Source organism: Neopsephotus bourkii, unplaced genomic scaffold (genome assembly GCF_033783945.1).
Source record: "Neopsephotus bourkii isolate Nb327-2 ecotype Australia unplaced genomic scaffold, CSIRO-AGI_Nbou_v1 NB_1638, whole genome shotgun sequence".
NCBI classification, from domain to species: domain Eukaryota; kingdom Metazoa; phylum Chordata; class Aves; order Psittaciformes; family Psittacidae; genus Neopsephotus; species Neopsephotus bourkii.
Genome location: NW_026902113.1, coordinates 11,565,391 through 11,580,677, shown reverse-complemented (window position 1 = coordinate 11,580,677; position 15,287 = coordinate 11,565,391). Strand labels below are relative to the sequence as shown.

The 15,287-nt window shown below is 38.7% G+C and overlaps 1 protein-coding gene across 3 annotated transcripts in view; it reads right to left on the bottom strand.

Annotated features, from left to right (window-relative positions):
• Positions 1-784: 784 nt before the first annotated feature.
• The window catches only part of PDS5B (PDS5 cohesin associated factor B), a 109,220-nt gene continuing 94,717 nt past the window's right edge, over positions 785-15,287 (bottom strand). Inside the window, exons 29-35 of one of the 3 annotated variants that reach the window (XM_061374428.1) lie at positions 14,695-14,757; positions 11,932-12,077; positions 10,625-10,730; positions 5,831-6,273; positions 5,640-5,741; positions 2,494-2,635; positions 785-1,668 (exon numbers count right to left, since the gene is read on the bottom strand). In XM_061374428.1, coding sequence (XP_061230412.1) covers positions 1,633-1,668; positions 2,494-2,635; positions 5,640-5,741; positions 5,831-6,273; positions 10,625-10,730; positions 11,932-12,077; positions 14,695-14,757 — 1,038 coding nt within the window. In that variant the 3' untranslated portion in view covers positions 785-1,632. The remainder of the gene's footprint in view (positions 1,669-2,493; positions 2,636-5,639; positions 5,742-5,830; positions 6,274-10,624; positions 10,731-11,931; positions 12,078-14,694; positions 14,758-15,287) is intronic. The other 2 variants (XM_061374429.1, XM_061374430.1) reach the window with 2 other exon arrangements.

Sequence of the window (15,287 nt, the reverse complement as noted above, 5' to 3'; positions counted from 1 at the left end):
TCTAACTTACTTATAGATGGATTATGTGAAAATGCTCCATTATTGAGATAAAATTTTCTCAAGTTAGAAATTGAGTTTTGCACATGTTATCAACTGTAGGGAACCAGAGAGAGAACAGCACCTGAAATTATCATACGTGCTTGGCTAAGCATAGTGTAATAACCTATACATTTTGGTTCAAAGACACAGTTTATACACTGTAAAACTGCATACAGGATACTGCTTTAAGTATTTTGTTTCTCTTTGTGTTTTTTTTTTTCAGATTATACCTTGAAAATAAAAAATAAAATCAAAACCCCAACCTCTCTATGGTAGCAGAAAATAAAAATGGAGCTTCAAATATTGAATACCCTGACTGCAATAATCAGCAGCTGGTTATTCAACAAAAACTTAGCTCTTCATACCAAAAAAATTTGGCTCAAAACCCCAAAACAAAACAAAATGGTACAATAAACTCTCAATAAAAGATTCTCTCAAGAGGCAACCTACCATATACTACTGCTAGATACGAGTTTCCAAGAAAACATTACATCCCATTTTCAGCACATTTTTCATAAACATGCAACTTCACTATAAAATACAAAACACTTGGCTCTCAAGAACAGCTTTATAAAGACACACTGCATCAATAAAATTTTTCTTTGTGATTAACTTTACATTGTAATAAGAACTGTATTTTCACTAATGTTTATATATCAGATTTCATATTATAATGTAGTAATAATTTGCTCTGTGAACATCACGTTCAGAAGGAAATATCTATACACATTAACATACTAGACTATTAAAAACTCAGTTACAGAATTTTATTGATACAGTAGATTAATAAAAACTGATGGGGAAGATAAAATGGGTAGGGTATTCAGTACATTATTTAATAACACACTTTTAAAATTAAAATATTTTAAATCCTTTCTGAATTTTCAATGCCACAGTCCAGAAAAGTCTGGCATCAATACTGAGGTGTAAAACAAACAACTTCTTTCACAATTTGCATCTCTTGTATTATTCTATCCAACATTGTTCAACTGTAAAAGAAAGTAATTTAGCACCTCTGATGATAAGTAGGTGCTTAAAGGTAAACACTAGGTTAAATCCATGAAGGAATCAAGGACCATTTTTTTTCTTCTCAACAAACAGTGGCAAAAGAAAGTGGCACTATTTGTTCAACTGATTTTGTTTTCACAGTTAAATGTCAACAAGAGTACAAATACAAACACTGACAGATATTGCTTGAGATCAATTTTCAACAAACTGTTCTTTTTTATATCAATAGATCCAATAAACAGTGGGGTACTGTCAGTTTAAAGCCGCAGATAAAAGCTATACAAGCACTTTAGAAGTCAGAAACATTAAAAAAAGAACTATTTACAGTTTTCTTCTTTAGTTCGTATGTCTACAAAGCCAGCGCACATTACACTTCACAAAAATCCACAGTTAATGATATCAACATGTGTGTGGCTAAAGCTTGTGACCTAGGGACTGCAAATGCAGGGGCAGGAAAAGGAAAATAGGTTTTGTCTTTTGTTCAGCAACCCCATTTGTGCACTAACAGCTTCATTCAGTCTCAAGCTTTATAGTAAAAGCGTTCTTCAAAGCTTTCACCTGGAAGGCTGATAACTACGTGCTGACTCATCGCCTTTCCCTTTTGGAAGCTCTGCGACGGACCTGTTTGGAGAAAAAGCATTTTAAATGTTTTTAAAGGAAAATATATAAAAAATATTATTATATTATTATATAATATATTATAAATATATTATAATGGAAAAAATGTTTAAGTCTCACAATAGCGTTTGAGTAACTGTATACAGTGTCATTCATTACTCATCACAGGGACAAGTCCCAGTCAACGACCAGGACATAACTTTGCTTGATGTTCCTGAATCTGCATCCTTCAAACATTAAAAAAAAAAATTTGGTTTCATTTTTTAGAGTTTTCCTACACTCAGATGCTCCAATCATCAGAAGTGTCCAAAAGTGGGAAGGCATTAATAGTAACATTTTTAGTATTGCCACTAACATTACTAATGAAATAAATATAAAAATAAATTTATTTTAAAAGATTTGCATATTCTCGTAAAAGGAAGAAATCTGCTTAGGATTCTGCTCCAAGATCCCGTGCTTCTCTTCCAGCACTATTTATTTTGTGGGTTTTTTTTTCTGTATAAAGAAACATTATGATGATCTCGCTGAGAAGAATGGGCAGGAGTTACCTGGAAAATAATTACTGTGAGGTCCTACACAACTCAGATGCTATACAGAACAGAAAACAGAAGATGCTTGACAAAACCTGACATTTGCTAAGAAATGCAGCTTCTCTGGGAAGCTACAGTGCGGTGCCACTACACAACAGTGGCAGTTGACAACCACCTCATTAATTTTAAAGGAGGAATGTTAAGCTCTCAGAACAGGAGAAGTCATTGGCTGAACATGAACACACAGAGGACACCACAAAGACTTTCAAAGAAAATCTCAGGCATTTATTTCTCTTACGTTGATTGTGGAAACTTCCTCTTCTTCCGTTACCTCTTCCTGGGGAATGTCGTCACTGACAGGTGAGCTACTTTGAAAAACATCCATCTCTTCACTAGATTCATTCTCTTTACTGGCTGCTTGTTTGGAACGTCCTGCACGGCTACAATCAGAAGAAAAATAACTATCATTTTCATAGTATATGGCTCTGCACATGTATAAACATGTATAAGAGCGAACACTACAAAACCAGCAGCCTTATCACTTCATGTTATATAATAATAGCTCTTTTATACCCATCTAGTTCATCCACACATGGAATAGAAGAAGTGAAACTAGGAGGCTGGACAACAGTGTTTTAAAACTCATTCTTCCAGGTTAGAGGGTTAGGAGTACAAAGCTGCACAGTTTCTGCCTGAACACAACAGATTTTTCTCTTCAGTGCCAGAATATGGGCCTATGAAGGTTGACACAACAGTAACCAGTGAGCAGGAGAAGCCAAACAGCCAGAGACAGAATACGTGGTTGGTTTTGCTTTTTCCCCTTGTACTGAATTCCATGAACAGATGTGCTGTACTTCTACAGGAGTTTATACAAAAGATTCGGTAACCGCATCAATGTTTTTACCAACCTAGAAAAACCTTTACTGCTCTTTATGAAATTAACACTACAATGAACCTGAATGCAAACCTGCCAAGGCAGCTCATGCTAATCAGGATAGCAATACCTTCATCAGGATAATCAGGAAAAATCAGTCAACAATATCATAAATTGTCTATTAGTGATGGGAGCTGAACCACAAGCAAAAAAGCACCCATTTGCTTAAAATAAGAACCAGTCCCCATCCCGCCTGAAAAAGATAGGCCAACTAGATATATATCCAAAACTACACAGCTGCATCTACGTCATAATTTTGGTTGGGTCATTAGCACAGTTCAGAATCAAATCACTGAATAATCCAACTTACTGCAGATGCAGTCTAGCTGCACTCAAACCAGGTTAACTTTCTTGATGAAATTAAACCAGAAACTCTGTTCCAAACTGCCAACAAACACATTTCAGTCCCCAGTGGGGGAACACAGATCCAGAACAGCGGGCTTCTGACAGCATCAAAGCACACATGTGATGGGAACCACATTAAAATCTATACAAAATAGAATCTCTGAATTGCATATAGTAATTATACTGTAGTACAGGGGCTTTCAGCATCAACCAACCAACCAACATACCTGCTGAGAAACAATACAAATTAGCCCAACTCAAGCCTTCCAGGAATGGTAGATACAAGAAAATTGAAAAGAAAACAGAAGAATTTCTCACAAATTCATCTTTTCCCAGATTACAAAAATAAGCCAGTTCACATGCACTAACCCATAACCCAGTTGGCTATCAGAAATAGGTTATACACTATCATCTCAAAGGCAATTTTACCTCACAGGCAAAATCCCAAATTCTTACGACAAATCAAAGGAGCCCAGAAAGATTTAAGCATTTGGATTCAAAAAATATATATAATATATAATATATATTTATGTACCACAATATGTACCACAAGGTATATATATACATATATACATACATATACATATATACATATATATCTTGTGGTACACACTGCTGCTCAGTCTATCAGCTCCTTTCTCTTAAAACTGCTGTAGATACACATGTGTAGAAAAGGGAGAAAGGCCTAACTACAGTGCACTTTGAAAACTGAGGAATTACTGTGGTCTCACCTTTTTCCTGCAGATTTGGAAAGAGGACAGACAATCTGAGTGGTCTGATCACACAAAATTTTTCTTGGTTTTGTGAGGATTTTTTGTGGTTTTTTTTAATAAAATCTAGAATAGTTCCACAACTCACAACTTACTTGGGCTCCTCATGCCAGGAACAACATACATACATGTGAACAAGAGCTATGCCTGTTACTGATCATGTGTACTCTTGTTTACTTTGCTTAAAATGGGGTAAAGAAATACACTGATTTCACTGAGAAATTAATCAGAAGCTATTTAAGTATTAGCTCAACAATAACTTGTGGGCATGGCTTCTCTGCATGGGAGTAGCTGTTTCCAACTCTTGTTTCACTGTACATGTAGCTGTGACTTCTACAGTAACCAAGACAGTGTTCAGGACCTGTGTTTCTGGTGACAGAGTAAAGGAGCAGGAGAGGTTTAACCTGGGGTAGGGAAACAGAACACTGTTTTGGGATATTGTGCACGTAAAATGCCAGAACATGCAATTTGGTGTGAAATTAGAGTCTGAATTGAGGCTACAAGCTTGTTCAGGCAAAGATCTTTGTTATGGAAGATTCTCCAGGGACAGGCAAATTGGTACACTAAGGTGCCAGAGGAAGATCAAAATGATGCTAACTAAGCCCAGAAGCTAGAAAAACAGAGTAGTATCACATGCCATACTGAAGATGTACATAAATAATGCCCTAAGGAATTTATCACTGGGGTCTGGAAAAGTATCTTGCAGATCTGTTCCATGAGCGGCAGTTTGATACCTGGGAGCAGGTAAGTCCTGTAAACTTGTACACCTCTGCTTTACGTACATCGCATATACATACACAGAAAAGGTAGATACACCTGCAGCTTCTGACAGCAGGCACAAGATTAAGCTAGCCAGGGTTTACCTTTAATTTATAGCTTAATCTGCCTCAGAATTTTCAAAAGCTACTATCCTTCACAGATTGTAGCACATTTTATTCATGTGGAAATGATTCAAGTGGATAATAAGGCCACAAATTAGAAAGCAAACATTAATTTAAGCATCAAAATAAACTTAATTCTCCACAATACTCTTTAACCACAGTAGCAATTTGATTCTTCCTCTCTATCCAAAACAAATGAGAGCACTTTTTGCTCCTTGAAGTCCTAATAAAGCCCTGCCTTTAAGGCCTTCATGTGCCTTATTTTCTCCTAGAAGAGCAAAGTTTGGCATACGCTACCTGCGCACATTAAACTTACTCATAGCCTCTTGCTCTGGTGTGAGGTGTTCTGGGAGAACCAGCTAGGGAAAACACTTTAGAAACAGCAATGGAAATTTATTTTCTTATCTGTCAATTAAAGGATTCTGAAATATTTTCAGTAAATGATTGTTTGGGAGCACAGAGGCATAGTTCTAATTTTCTCTAAATACAAATTTAGAAAATGTTCCCCACTTACACTTTTTTTGGCTGTGATGGTGGTGTGTTTGATGACCTTCCTCGTCTTTTCTGTGGCGTAGACTGTGCTGATTCAACTGTACTAGTTTCAGATGGTTCTGCTCTGTTTTGAGGAAGACCCAAATTGCAAAGTATCAAATTATAACTAATGTCCAAGGATAAAACAGATGCAGCTTACAAGAAGGCACTTACCTCTGCTGTGCTCTTTTCGGTGTCCTATTTTGCCTGCCTTTTGGTTTTTGTTCAATGTTTTCAGTTTGCCTTTCTTCCTCTTCCTCCTCCTCGTCTGCTGCAGCTGCTGAAGGCTGTTTTTTTTTGCTCCTTTTTGATGACTTTGCTACTGGTTCTTCCTTAGGTGTCCCCCCATTATTTGCTTTGGGAGGGCGTCCTCTTCTCCCTTTCTTTGGTGGACTATTCTGTTCATCCTCACTTTCTATAACATCTTCTTTTAGCCTTTTTTCCTCTTGCCATTGTGTTTCATCAGATTCTGAAACAACTGCAGGTCTCTTCCTTCCCCGTTGACTGCCTCTAAGTTTCTGCTCTTGACCCAGTTTATTCAGGTCATCTATGCTTAGTTTCTCTTCTGCATCTGTGATAGCTGCTTTCTTCCTTCCTCTAGGCTTCTCCATCTCTGACTGAAAAGGTAAGATTATACCTTTACATTTAAAAATTAAACTGCCATATTAAACTGTCAGGTATGCAAAAGCTACAGAAACTTCACCCTCCAAGAGAAAGAGTTTTCAAGTTACACAACTTCATAACAATCTAAGATTGTCCACCATATCCATTTCAGAAACCTTTGCAAAAATATAAACACAAACATGAATATAAAACGCCAGGCAAAAGAGAAAAATTATTTCAAACACTGAAGTGTGTAAGGTCTCATCTGTATGCTCCCCTCTGCCAAACGCAAGTTGCTAGAACATCCGTAAGTGCATTTTTATCAACAGGAAAAGATAAAGATACAGAAGGTGGGAACTGTCAGTTTGTGGCTTCAGCTCTGTTGTGAGCTGCCAGGGTGCTTAGGCCTGGCTCCCATGCTGGCAGTGGCAAGACAACAGGTAGCCCAAATTTATAATTGTAGAAGGAAGCACAGGAATTTGTGGTAGCTGCCAAAGCGTGGCTGTCAGAGCTGCACTAAGACTCAACATTTGCTCTGTGCAGCAAAACCCCCACCCAATCCTTAAAAGAATCACAGAATATTTGGGTTGGAAGGGACCTCTAAGGATCATCTCATTCCAAACCCCCTGGCCATGTGCAGGGAGGGACACATCTCACTAGACCAGGTTGCTCGAAGCCCCATCCAACCTAGTCTTGACCATTTCCAGGGAAATTTCCAGCCACAACTTCTCTGGGCAATCTGTTTCAGTATTTCACCTCCGTCACTAATAAATTTCTTCCTAATACCTAATCTAAATCTACCCTCTTTCATTTTAAAACCATTCCTCTTTGTCACATCATTACAGGCCCCTGTAAAGTCTTTCTCCCATCTTTTCTTACAAGACCCCTTCCTGTGTCTGAACAGTGAAGACATCCCCTGTCAGTTCATGACTTCAGTGACACAGCTGTTAACCTAGATCAGTGACATCCTTGTTATTCCCTGTTCCATTTGCTTTTGCGGCAATTGTGCTTGTGTTGTTTTAGCCGGTTTCACCAGGTAAATAGTTGTATCCAAGTTTCATGGTAAAGTTTGTCTTTTCGGGTTTAACAGTGTCCCACAACCTTAGAACTAACATGTTACACTATGATTTAATCTGGACAAATATCCAAAATACTGACATCTTTAAAACATGGACTTTCTGCTCCCTCATTAAAGCTCTGCTTCTCAGTTACTGCTTGATATAATCTGCTCCCCAGCTCCAAAAAACTCAAATGAGTCCTGAAACAATAACCTTAAGCAGCTTGATTACATAGTCAAAGTGAAATACAAATGCCCTCAAAAGTACCTCAAATACTGAACTGTATCTGCTTTATTCCTCAGCTTTGTCACAGTTACCAATTCAACCAAATGCTTGTAAACATGAATTGCATGCCAGCAGCTGTTTAGACTCCCAGGCTTTCCAAGGTTTACAGCTGAAGTGACATATCAATATAGGCAGTGGGTTTTTTTTTGACAAGAGACTGCTGATTTTTCCCTTTTGTTGTAAGCCAGTTTGCTTTTCCCACAAGATATCACAGTATAAGAGGGTCATTTGCACTTCAAGGCAAGCAAGGACATTTTCACTAATCAGTACCTTAAGCTCCAAGCAATGTCAAAAAATGGAACAGACATACTGGGAGAACAGAGAAATGTCAGAGACAGTAAAAAATAAAACAGCAGTGACATCATAGAATAGTTAGGGTAGGAAAGAAACTTAAGACCATCTAATTGCAACCCCCCTGCCATGGGCAGGGACACCTCACACTAAACCATGTCACCCAAGGCTCTGTCCAACCTGGTCTTGAACACTGCCAGGGATGGAGCATTCACAACCTCCCTGGGCAACCCATTCCAGTGCCTCACCACCCTTACAGTAAAGAACTTCTTCCTTATATCCAATCTAAACTTTCCCTGTTTAAGTTTTAACCCGTTACCTCTTGTCCTATCACTACAGTCCCTAATGAAGAGTCCCTCCCCAGCACCCCTATAGCCCCCCTTCAGATACTGGAAGGCTGCTATGAGGTCTCCATGCAGCCTTCTCTTCTCCAGGGTGAACAGAACCAACTTTCTCAGTCTGTTTTCATAGGGGAGGTGCTCCAGCCCCCTTATCCTCATGGCCCTCCTCTAGACTTGCTCCAACAGCTCCATGTCCTTATACTGAGCACACCAGAACTAGGACATACTTATTTCATTCTAGAAAATCCAATTTGTGACTTATGACTTTTATATTATGACTACTATAATTATGACATTATATCACAACTATTATAATAAATCTGACCCTGTTTATATTACTACTTTTTCATGTACATCTAAACTACTATAAAATTTACATACTGCCAGCTGTTATTAAGGGACAAAGAACAGAAATTTACTAGTAGTGTGTGAAATTCGTATTTTTTTAACTGCTCTTAGAATTACAACACAATTATAATTTTCTTTGGTGGTTCATTTTTCTCCATTTTGATACATGTGTAAATTCCACCTGAGACAGTATTTAACCCGTATTTGGTATTTAGAATATTTCATAACTTTCTTAACATATTAAAGCACTATATCTGATTGAGAGTATGAATAGTTTTTATATCCTCATTAGGATAACCCCCATAATCCAAGGGGAAGTGGTCGGTGATCTGCTACACCACTCTGACACACACAAGTCCATTAGGACCAGATAGGATCCACCCAAGGGTGCTGAGGGAGCTGGCTATAGTGCTCACTGAGCCACTTCCCATCATTTACCAACAGTCCTGGCTAACCGAGGAGGACCCAGTGGACTGGAGGTAGCAGATGTTATGCCCATCCACAAGAAGGGCTAGAGAACTGCAGGGCTGTTAGCCTGACCTCAGTGCCAGGGACAGTTACGGAACAGATCATCTTGAGTGCCATCACACAGCATGTATGGGATAATCAGGTGATCAGGCCCAGTCAGCATGGATTTATGAAAGGCAAGTCCTGCTTGGCAAATCTCATCTTCTATGACAAGGTGGCCTGCTTGGCGGATGAAGTACAGACTGTGGATGCTGTCTACCTCAACTTTAGCATAAAGCCTGTGACATCATTTCTCAGAGCATTCTCCTGGAGAAACTGGCTGCTCATGGCCTGGACAGATGTACAATTTACTGTGTAAAAAACTGTCTGGATGGGTAAGCCCAAAGAGCAGTGAATAGAGTTAAATCGAGTTGGCAGCTGATCAAAGTGGTGTCCCCCAGGGCTCAGTACTGGGGCCAGTTCCATTTAGTATCTTTATCAATGATGTGAACACAGAGATCAAGTGCACCCTCAGTGTGTTTGGAGAAAACACCAAGTTGGCTGGGAGTGTTGATCTGCTGGAGGACAGGAAGGGTCTGCTGAGGGATCCGTACAGGCTGGATTGATGGGCTAAGGCCAATGGTATAAGGTTCAACAAGGCAAAGTGCCGGGTCCTGCATATAAGCCACAAGAACCAATGCAATGCTGCACGCTTGTAGAAGAGTGTCTGGAAAGCTGCTTGGCAAAATAGGACCTGGGTGTGTTGGCTGACAGCTGCCTGAACATGAGCCAGCTTGTGCCCAGGCAGCCAAGAAGGCCAACAGCATCCTGGCCTGTAACAGCAACAGGCTGGCCAGAAGGATGAGGGAAGTGATTGTTCCTCTGTACTGAGCAATTGGTGAGGCTGCACCTCAAATCCTGTATTCAGTTCTGGGCCCTTCACTACAACAAAGACATTGAGGTGCTGGAGTGGGTCCAAAGAAGGACAATGAAGCTGGTAAAGGGTCTGGAGCACAAGTCCTACAGAGGAATGGCTGAAGAAAACTGGGGTTGTGTAATCTCAGGGGATACCTTAGCGCTCTCTACAAATACCTGAATGGAGGCTGTAGCACAGTGGGTGCTGGTCTCTTCTCCCAAGTAATAAATGATAGCAAAAGAAGAAACAGCCTCAAGCTGTGCCAGGAGAGGTTTAAATTGGATATTAAGAGAAAAATTTTCACTGAAAGGGTGGGTTGTCAAGCACTGGAACAAGCTGCCCAGGGAAGTGGCTGAGTCAACAACCCTGAAAGTGTTTAAAAGACGTGTAGATGTGGCACTTAAGCACACGGTTTAGATGTGGACTTGGCAGTTAACAGTTGCACTCGATGATCTTAAAGGTCTTTTCCAACCTCAGTAATTCTATGGAAACCAGACTAACTGAACCTTTTTTCATTGCATTGTCATATCCAATTCAAACATGTTTTCCCATAGTTTACAAATCAACTCACTTTCATGCTTCAGCAGATTTTCTTGATATCAAATATCACCACATTTGCTTTTATTATAAGTCCTGGTGACTTCAAATAAAACATGCGCAATGCAACCAATCAGCTCACCCTTACAATATCAGAGTCGTCCCTTTTGTCAGTTTTTTTCCCTGGTAAGGGGGAAGTCAGCGTGAATTCTTCATTTTCACTGTGGTCCATTTCAGTACTGTCAAGCCTAGGATGAATAAATATTTATTCTCCTCATTATTATAATACAGTAGGCAATACTTAAACAACATCAATTCCTGAGCGAGGACTTTTTCTTCCTTGGTATCTCCACTCAAAACACTGATCAGTTTAACTTAGATGAACTGGGCAGATTATGAAGATGACAGAACATGTCAGACTGCAAGCACAGCATTTTTTAAATGAACTGGATGTAGAACATACTGGTCTCAGATTCATTTCTGGATACAGAGAATAATCTGGATTCCAAAATATCTTTAGCCAATAATGTATTTCAATATATGAACATACTAGACTTATTTCTCCCAAGTCATTCTGTGGACTTCCCATGGAGTTGACAAGTATTTTTTGTAAAACACCGCACTACATTTTAAATTAGTATTATATGTTAATAGTATACATTAAATTAGAATTAAAGTTACATAAGTACCATGTGAGAAGCCTTATTTCCGAACATAACATTTTCCTCACAGTCTTGAAATAAAGTGAGAAAATATGAACATGCAACCTCTAAATGGTCTGTGAAAAAAAATTATTATAACGTGACTTTCAGTTGAAAAATGAGCATAGGAAGATACAGTAACTGATTAATAACCTTAAAAATTGACACAAAGTAAGCTATATTTTTTGAAGATGGGTACCTAGAAGTGGACTTATGGAGCATTACAGTACATTCCCCCCTCCATCACAGGAATCTAAAATCAAAAACTATTAAAAAGTTTATAAATTTGTCCCAGATTTTGCAGATGAAGAAGTCATGCAAGATCACCACAATGGCCCACCCAGTCCTCACTGTCTATGATGTGCTGGTAACATTACGGCAGGCCACAAAGTTCCTAGGAACTGCAGATGTATACATACAAACACACGTGTGTGTATATACATGTATACATGTGTGTGGCTTATATATAGATATAAAAAAAGAAAATGAACATATAAGTTCTCTTTCCCTCCTACAGGCAACTCTGGATATGATTCGATTCTGTTTGGGGTTTGTTTTTTTTTAAGCAAATTTATTTCTTGAGTTAGAAAGCCAAATTCATGGTTTCAGTTATACCAATGTGGTACCATAACTCTACTTCAAAATAAGATAATAGAATTATGTTTCTCACTTAGAAAACATTATAGAAATATTGAAAGTTGCCATTACAAATACTTGAAATATCAAAGCTGCTTTGTTGTCTACCAACCTCCCTTTGATCCTTCCTGGAGAGCTTGGATTTGAACTGCTGCTGGCATTGCTTACAGTTTCCATTCGTGAAGATTTGGATTGAGACTGCTTGCCTGCTGACGAAAGAGGCTTATTAACTGCTCCGAGAACATTGGCTGCTTTGGGCTGAAACCAAAAATATATTTCCTTTATTTTGAGCTACACAGTTAGATATTAACATGTACTATGCTTAAAATATTCACAGATTTCACTTTCTGCAATCAGTATCTTAGTTTTAACACAAAACTATAAACATTTTCATATGAAAGTTACAACAGACACCAGAAGGAAGCTGACAAAGCTATAATCAAACAGCCTGCTGCCACCAAAATCAGTATACTTTTCCCTACCCTTATAGTCTGCCCTCTTCTCATTGGTAGTACTGGGTGCCCACCTGACCCTGCAGTAAGCCACTTCAGCATTTTTGTGCAGTTTGCTTTCTGCTGATCTAGGTGCCTGAACCAGCTTGCTATTTGGGTCAGATAAGCACCTGTACTGGCAAAACAGAAATAGCAGTAGCACAGCCCTTTCAACAAAGAAGCCATTAAACTGGCTAAGCTGTAATGACAAACCACACTAGTTTCAACTAGGAATGAATTTGAATCAAAAAAAAACAAATACTGTGGAGAAGATTCTGATACTTCATACACAGATTATAAACATTAGGCTTTTAACAGGTGCCAAAATTTCCAGACACTGGTGAGCTTCAGGTTACTCGTTTAAGTGGATTGTCTTTCAGACATGCCAAATATCTGCAGCTCATACTAACTTTTGAAAGAGTTGAAAGAGTTCAGTTACTCTTGAAGAGAATACACCTTTATGCCAAACACCTACATACAAAACCATTCCCATACAAGACCATTCCCTTCAATTCTCATGATCTAGGATGATCCATCTTCTATCTCACTGTTAGATTTGAGCTATGTCTAAAGTTAGTGACAGCTGAAGAAAAATTCAACATGCACATCATAGCAGCTTTGGGTGTTACTTTTTCAGAGACATGCACCGTGGAAGTGGTGGTTATGCTGTTATAGCTGGCGGGAATTTTATACGTCCACCAAAGATTCCTTTCCAAAAGTAAACCTTGGAGAACAAAGTCCAGTTTAAGAAAGTATATCTATTAGTTCAGAACTTAATCAATAAGTGAATACAGAAAGAGCTCTAGGGCAGAGAGCTGTTCAAATTCAAACTGGACTGGACTTCCTACTAAAAACGAACTAACAAACAGGTCCTGCACTAACTGTTCCCCCCCTTACCACAGAACCTACACTCAAGCTGCTGCCCTGCTTACATGCACCCCACTGCAAACCACTCAAGATAGTTTTCCACTCCCCAAACTGAGACTCCCTAGACCAACTCTCATTTCATGTTGCTCTCATCATGGTCAAACAACCGAAAAGTTTTGGTGATCAAATGCACCTCTGTGTTTGTTACAAAATTTCAGAACAACAAAAAGATGAGCTAGAGCACCTGGCACTAGAAATACAAAATAATATAAAACCTGCCTTAGGTTTCAAAACAATTTCAGTTAGGATATATGAGAGATATGGAGATACTGGGGAGAGTCCAGCAAACAGCCTCTAAGATGAAAGACAGGACCAGAGCATTTGTCTTACTAGGAAAGTCAGAGAGAGCAAGGACTTCAGATTACATGACCTCCAGATATCCCTTCCAAACTCAAACATTCGATGATTTCTTGTGATGGCATAAACATGTTTTTGTTTAATATTGTCACAGTACACTTAACATATTAATTTGGGGACAAACTAGCAAGTATGTTTTATGTCAAGAACTGGGTAAGAGAACTTAATATTGACTACTGATCAGAAATTAAGAGACCATTTTCATTTAAAGATTTGTGCATCTTCAGTAAGAAATGAATCTCTAATCCATGGAGTTCAAATACTGAAATGTGCAATTGAGTGATGACACATTCCAGTCAATAGATGTTGGCTTTCAAATTCCAAGAAAAAAGATGCTCCTGTACATCTGCATTTTTTCCTGACTTGCATTCCTCCTTTATTAGTAAGTCACTACATAGCAGCTAATACTTCATTAGCAAAGTTAAGGGGTAATGAAATATTGTACTTTTACTTCTTTTGCAAGGTAGCAAATGAATGTGCTCCTGTAATCTAGATCAGGACTCATTACTGCAAATAAAAAAAAAATCATAATTTGTTTTCCTTTACTAGAATTCAATTTTATTCTAAGGAGTACACAGGTTTAGATTTAGTGAAGAGAGAACACTGCCATTCAATACAATGCATATTTAGAAAGAACAAATTAATATAACCATAGAGCAGTCAGATATCTTGTAAGATACTGTAAAATGATATTCAGGTTTACCAAAGATTAATTTATGTGACTTTTAAAATAATTGTCTATTAAAGCTCTCCATAGCTGTCAGTTCATATGCAGCACTGTAGTCTTCTGCAGAAAAAAAGGTTCAACATTTTGCAAACTTATCAGATATTCTAGGGTTGGGTTTTCGGACTCTCTCCTTTAGAAGACAACAGGCTTTGCCTACTATTACCACACCTCAGCAGAGACAGCAGCAGTTTTACCTTCTACCTATCTCCTTCTCTTTACCTGTTTACTAAACTTTGGTATAGATACACTTTGGGTAGAAATTATCTGTTCTCTTACACTTGAAGGTTTTATTAATTACGTTAGTTTTCCTAAAACAAAACCAAACCAAAACCACAAACACAGTACCAAAATCAAACTCCTTCAACCTCCTCACCTTTCCAGGAGTGAAAAAAGACTTCATTTCCGGAGGAAGGTAATTTTTGGTGTTACTGAAATTCTGTAAAGGAATGATGGGAGAAATGGGGGGTGGAATCAGAACAACAATCAATTACCAAGATATATACATTTTGAAGGTAGCACTGAAAGATATTAACAAATGAAGAAGGAATAGAATCATAGAATAGTTAGAGTTGGAAAGGACCTTAAGATTATCTAATTCCAACCCCCTTGCCACAGGCAGGGACACCTCACACTAATTCATGTCACCCAAGGCTCTGTCCAACCTGGCCTTGAACACTGCCAGGGATGGAGCATTCACAACTTCCCTGGGCAACCCATTCCAGGGCCCTCACCACCCTCACAGTAAAGAACTTCTTCCTTATATCCAATCTAAACTTCCCTTGTTTAAGTTTGAACCCGTTACCACTTATCCCATCACTACAGTCTCTAGTGAAGAGTCCCTTCCCAGCATCCTTACAGGCCCCCTTCAGATACTGGAAGGCTGCTATGAGGTCCATGACTGCTGAGATGAGTAGCTCAAGAGAAGATGCCTTCAACACCAAAGCGGGAGGAAGCTGAGAATTCAGG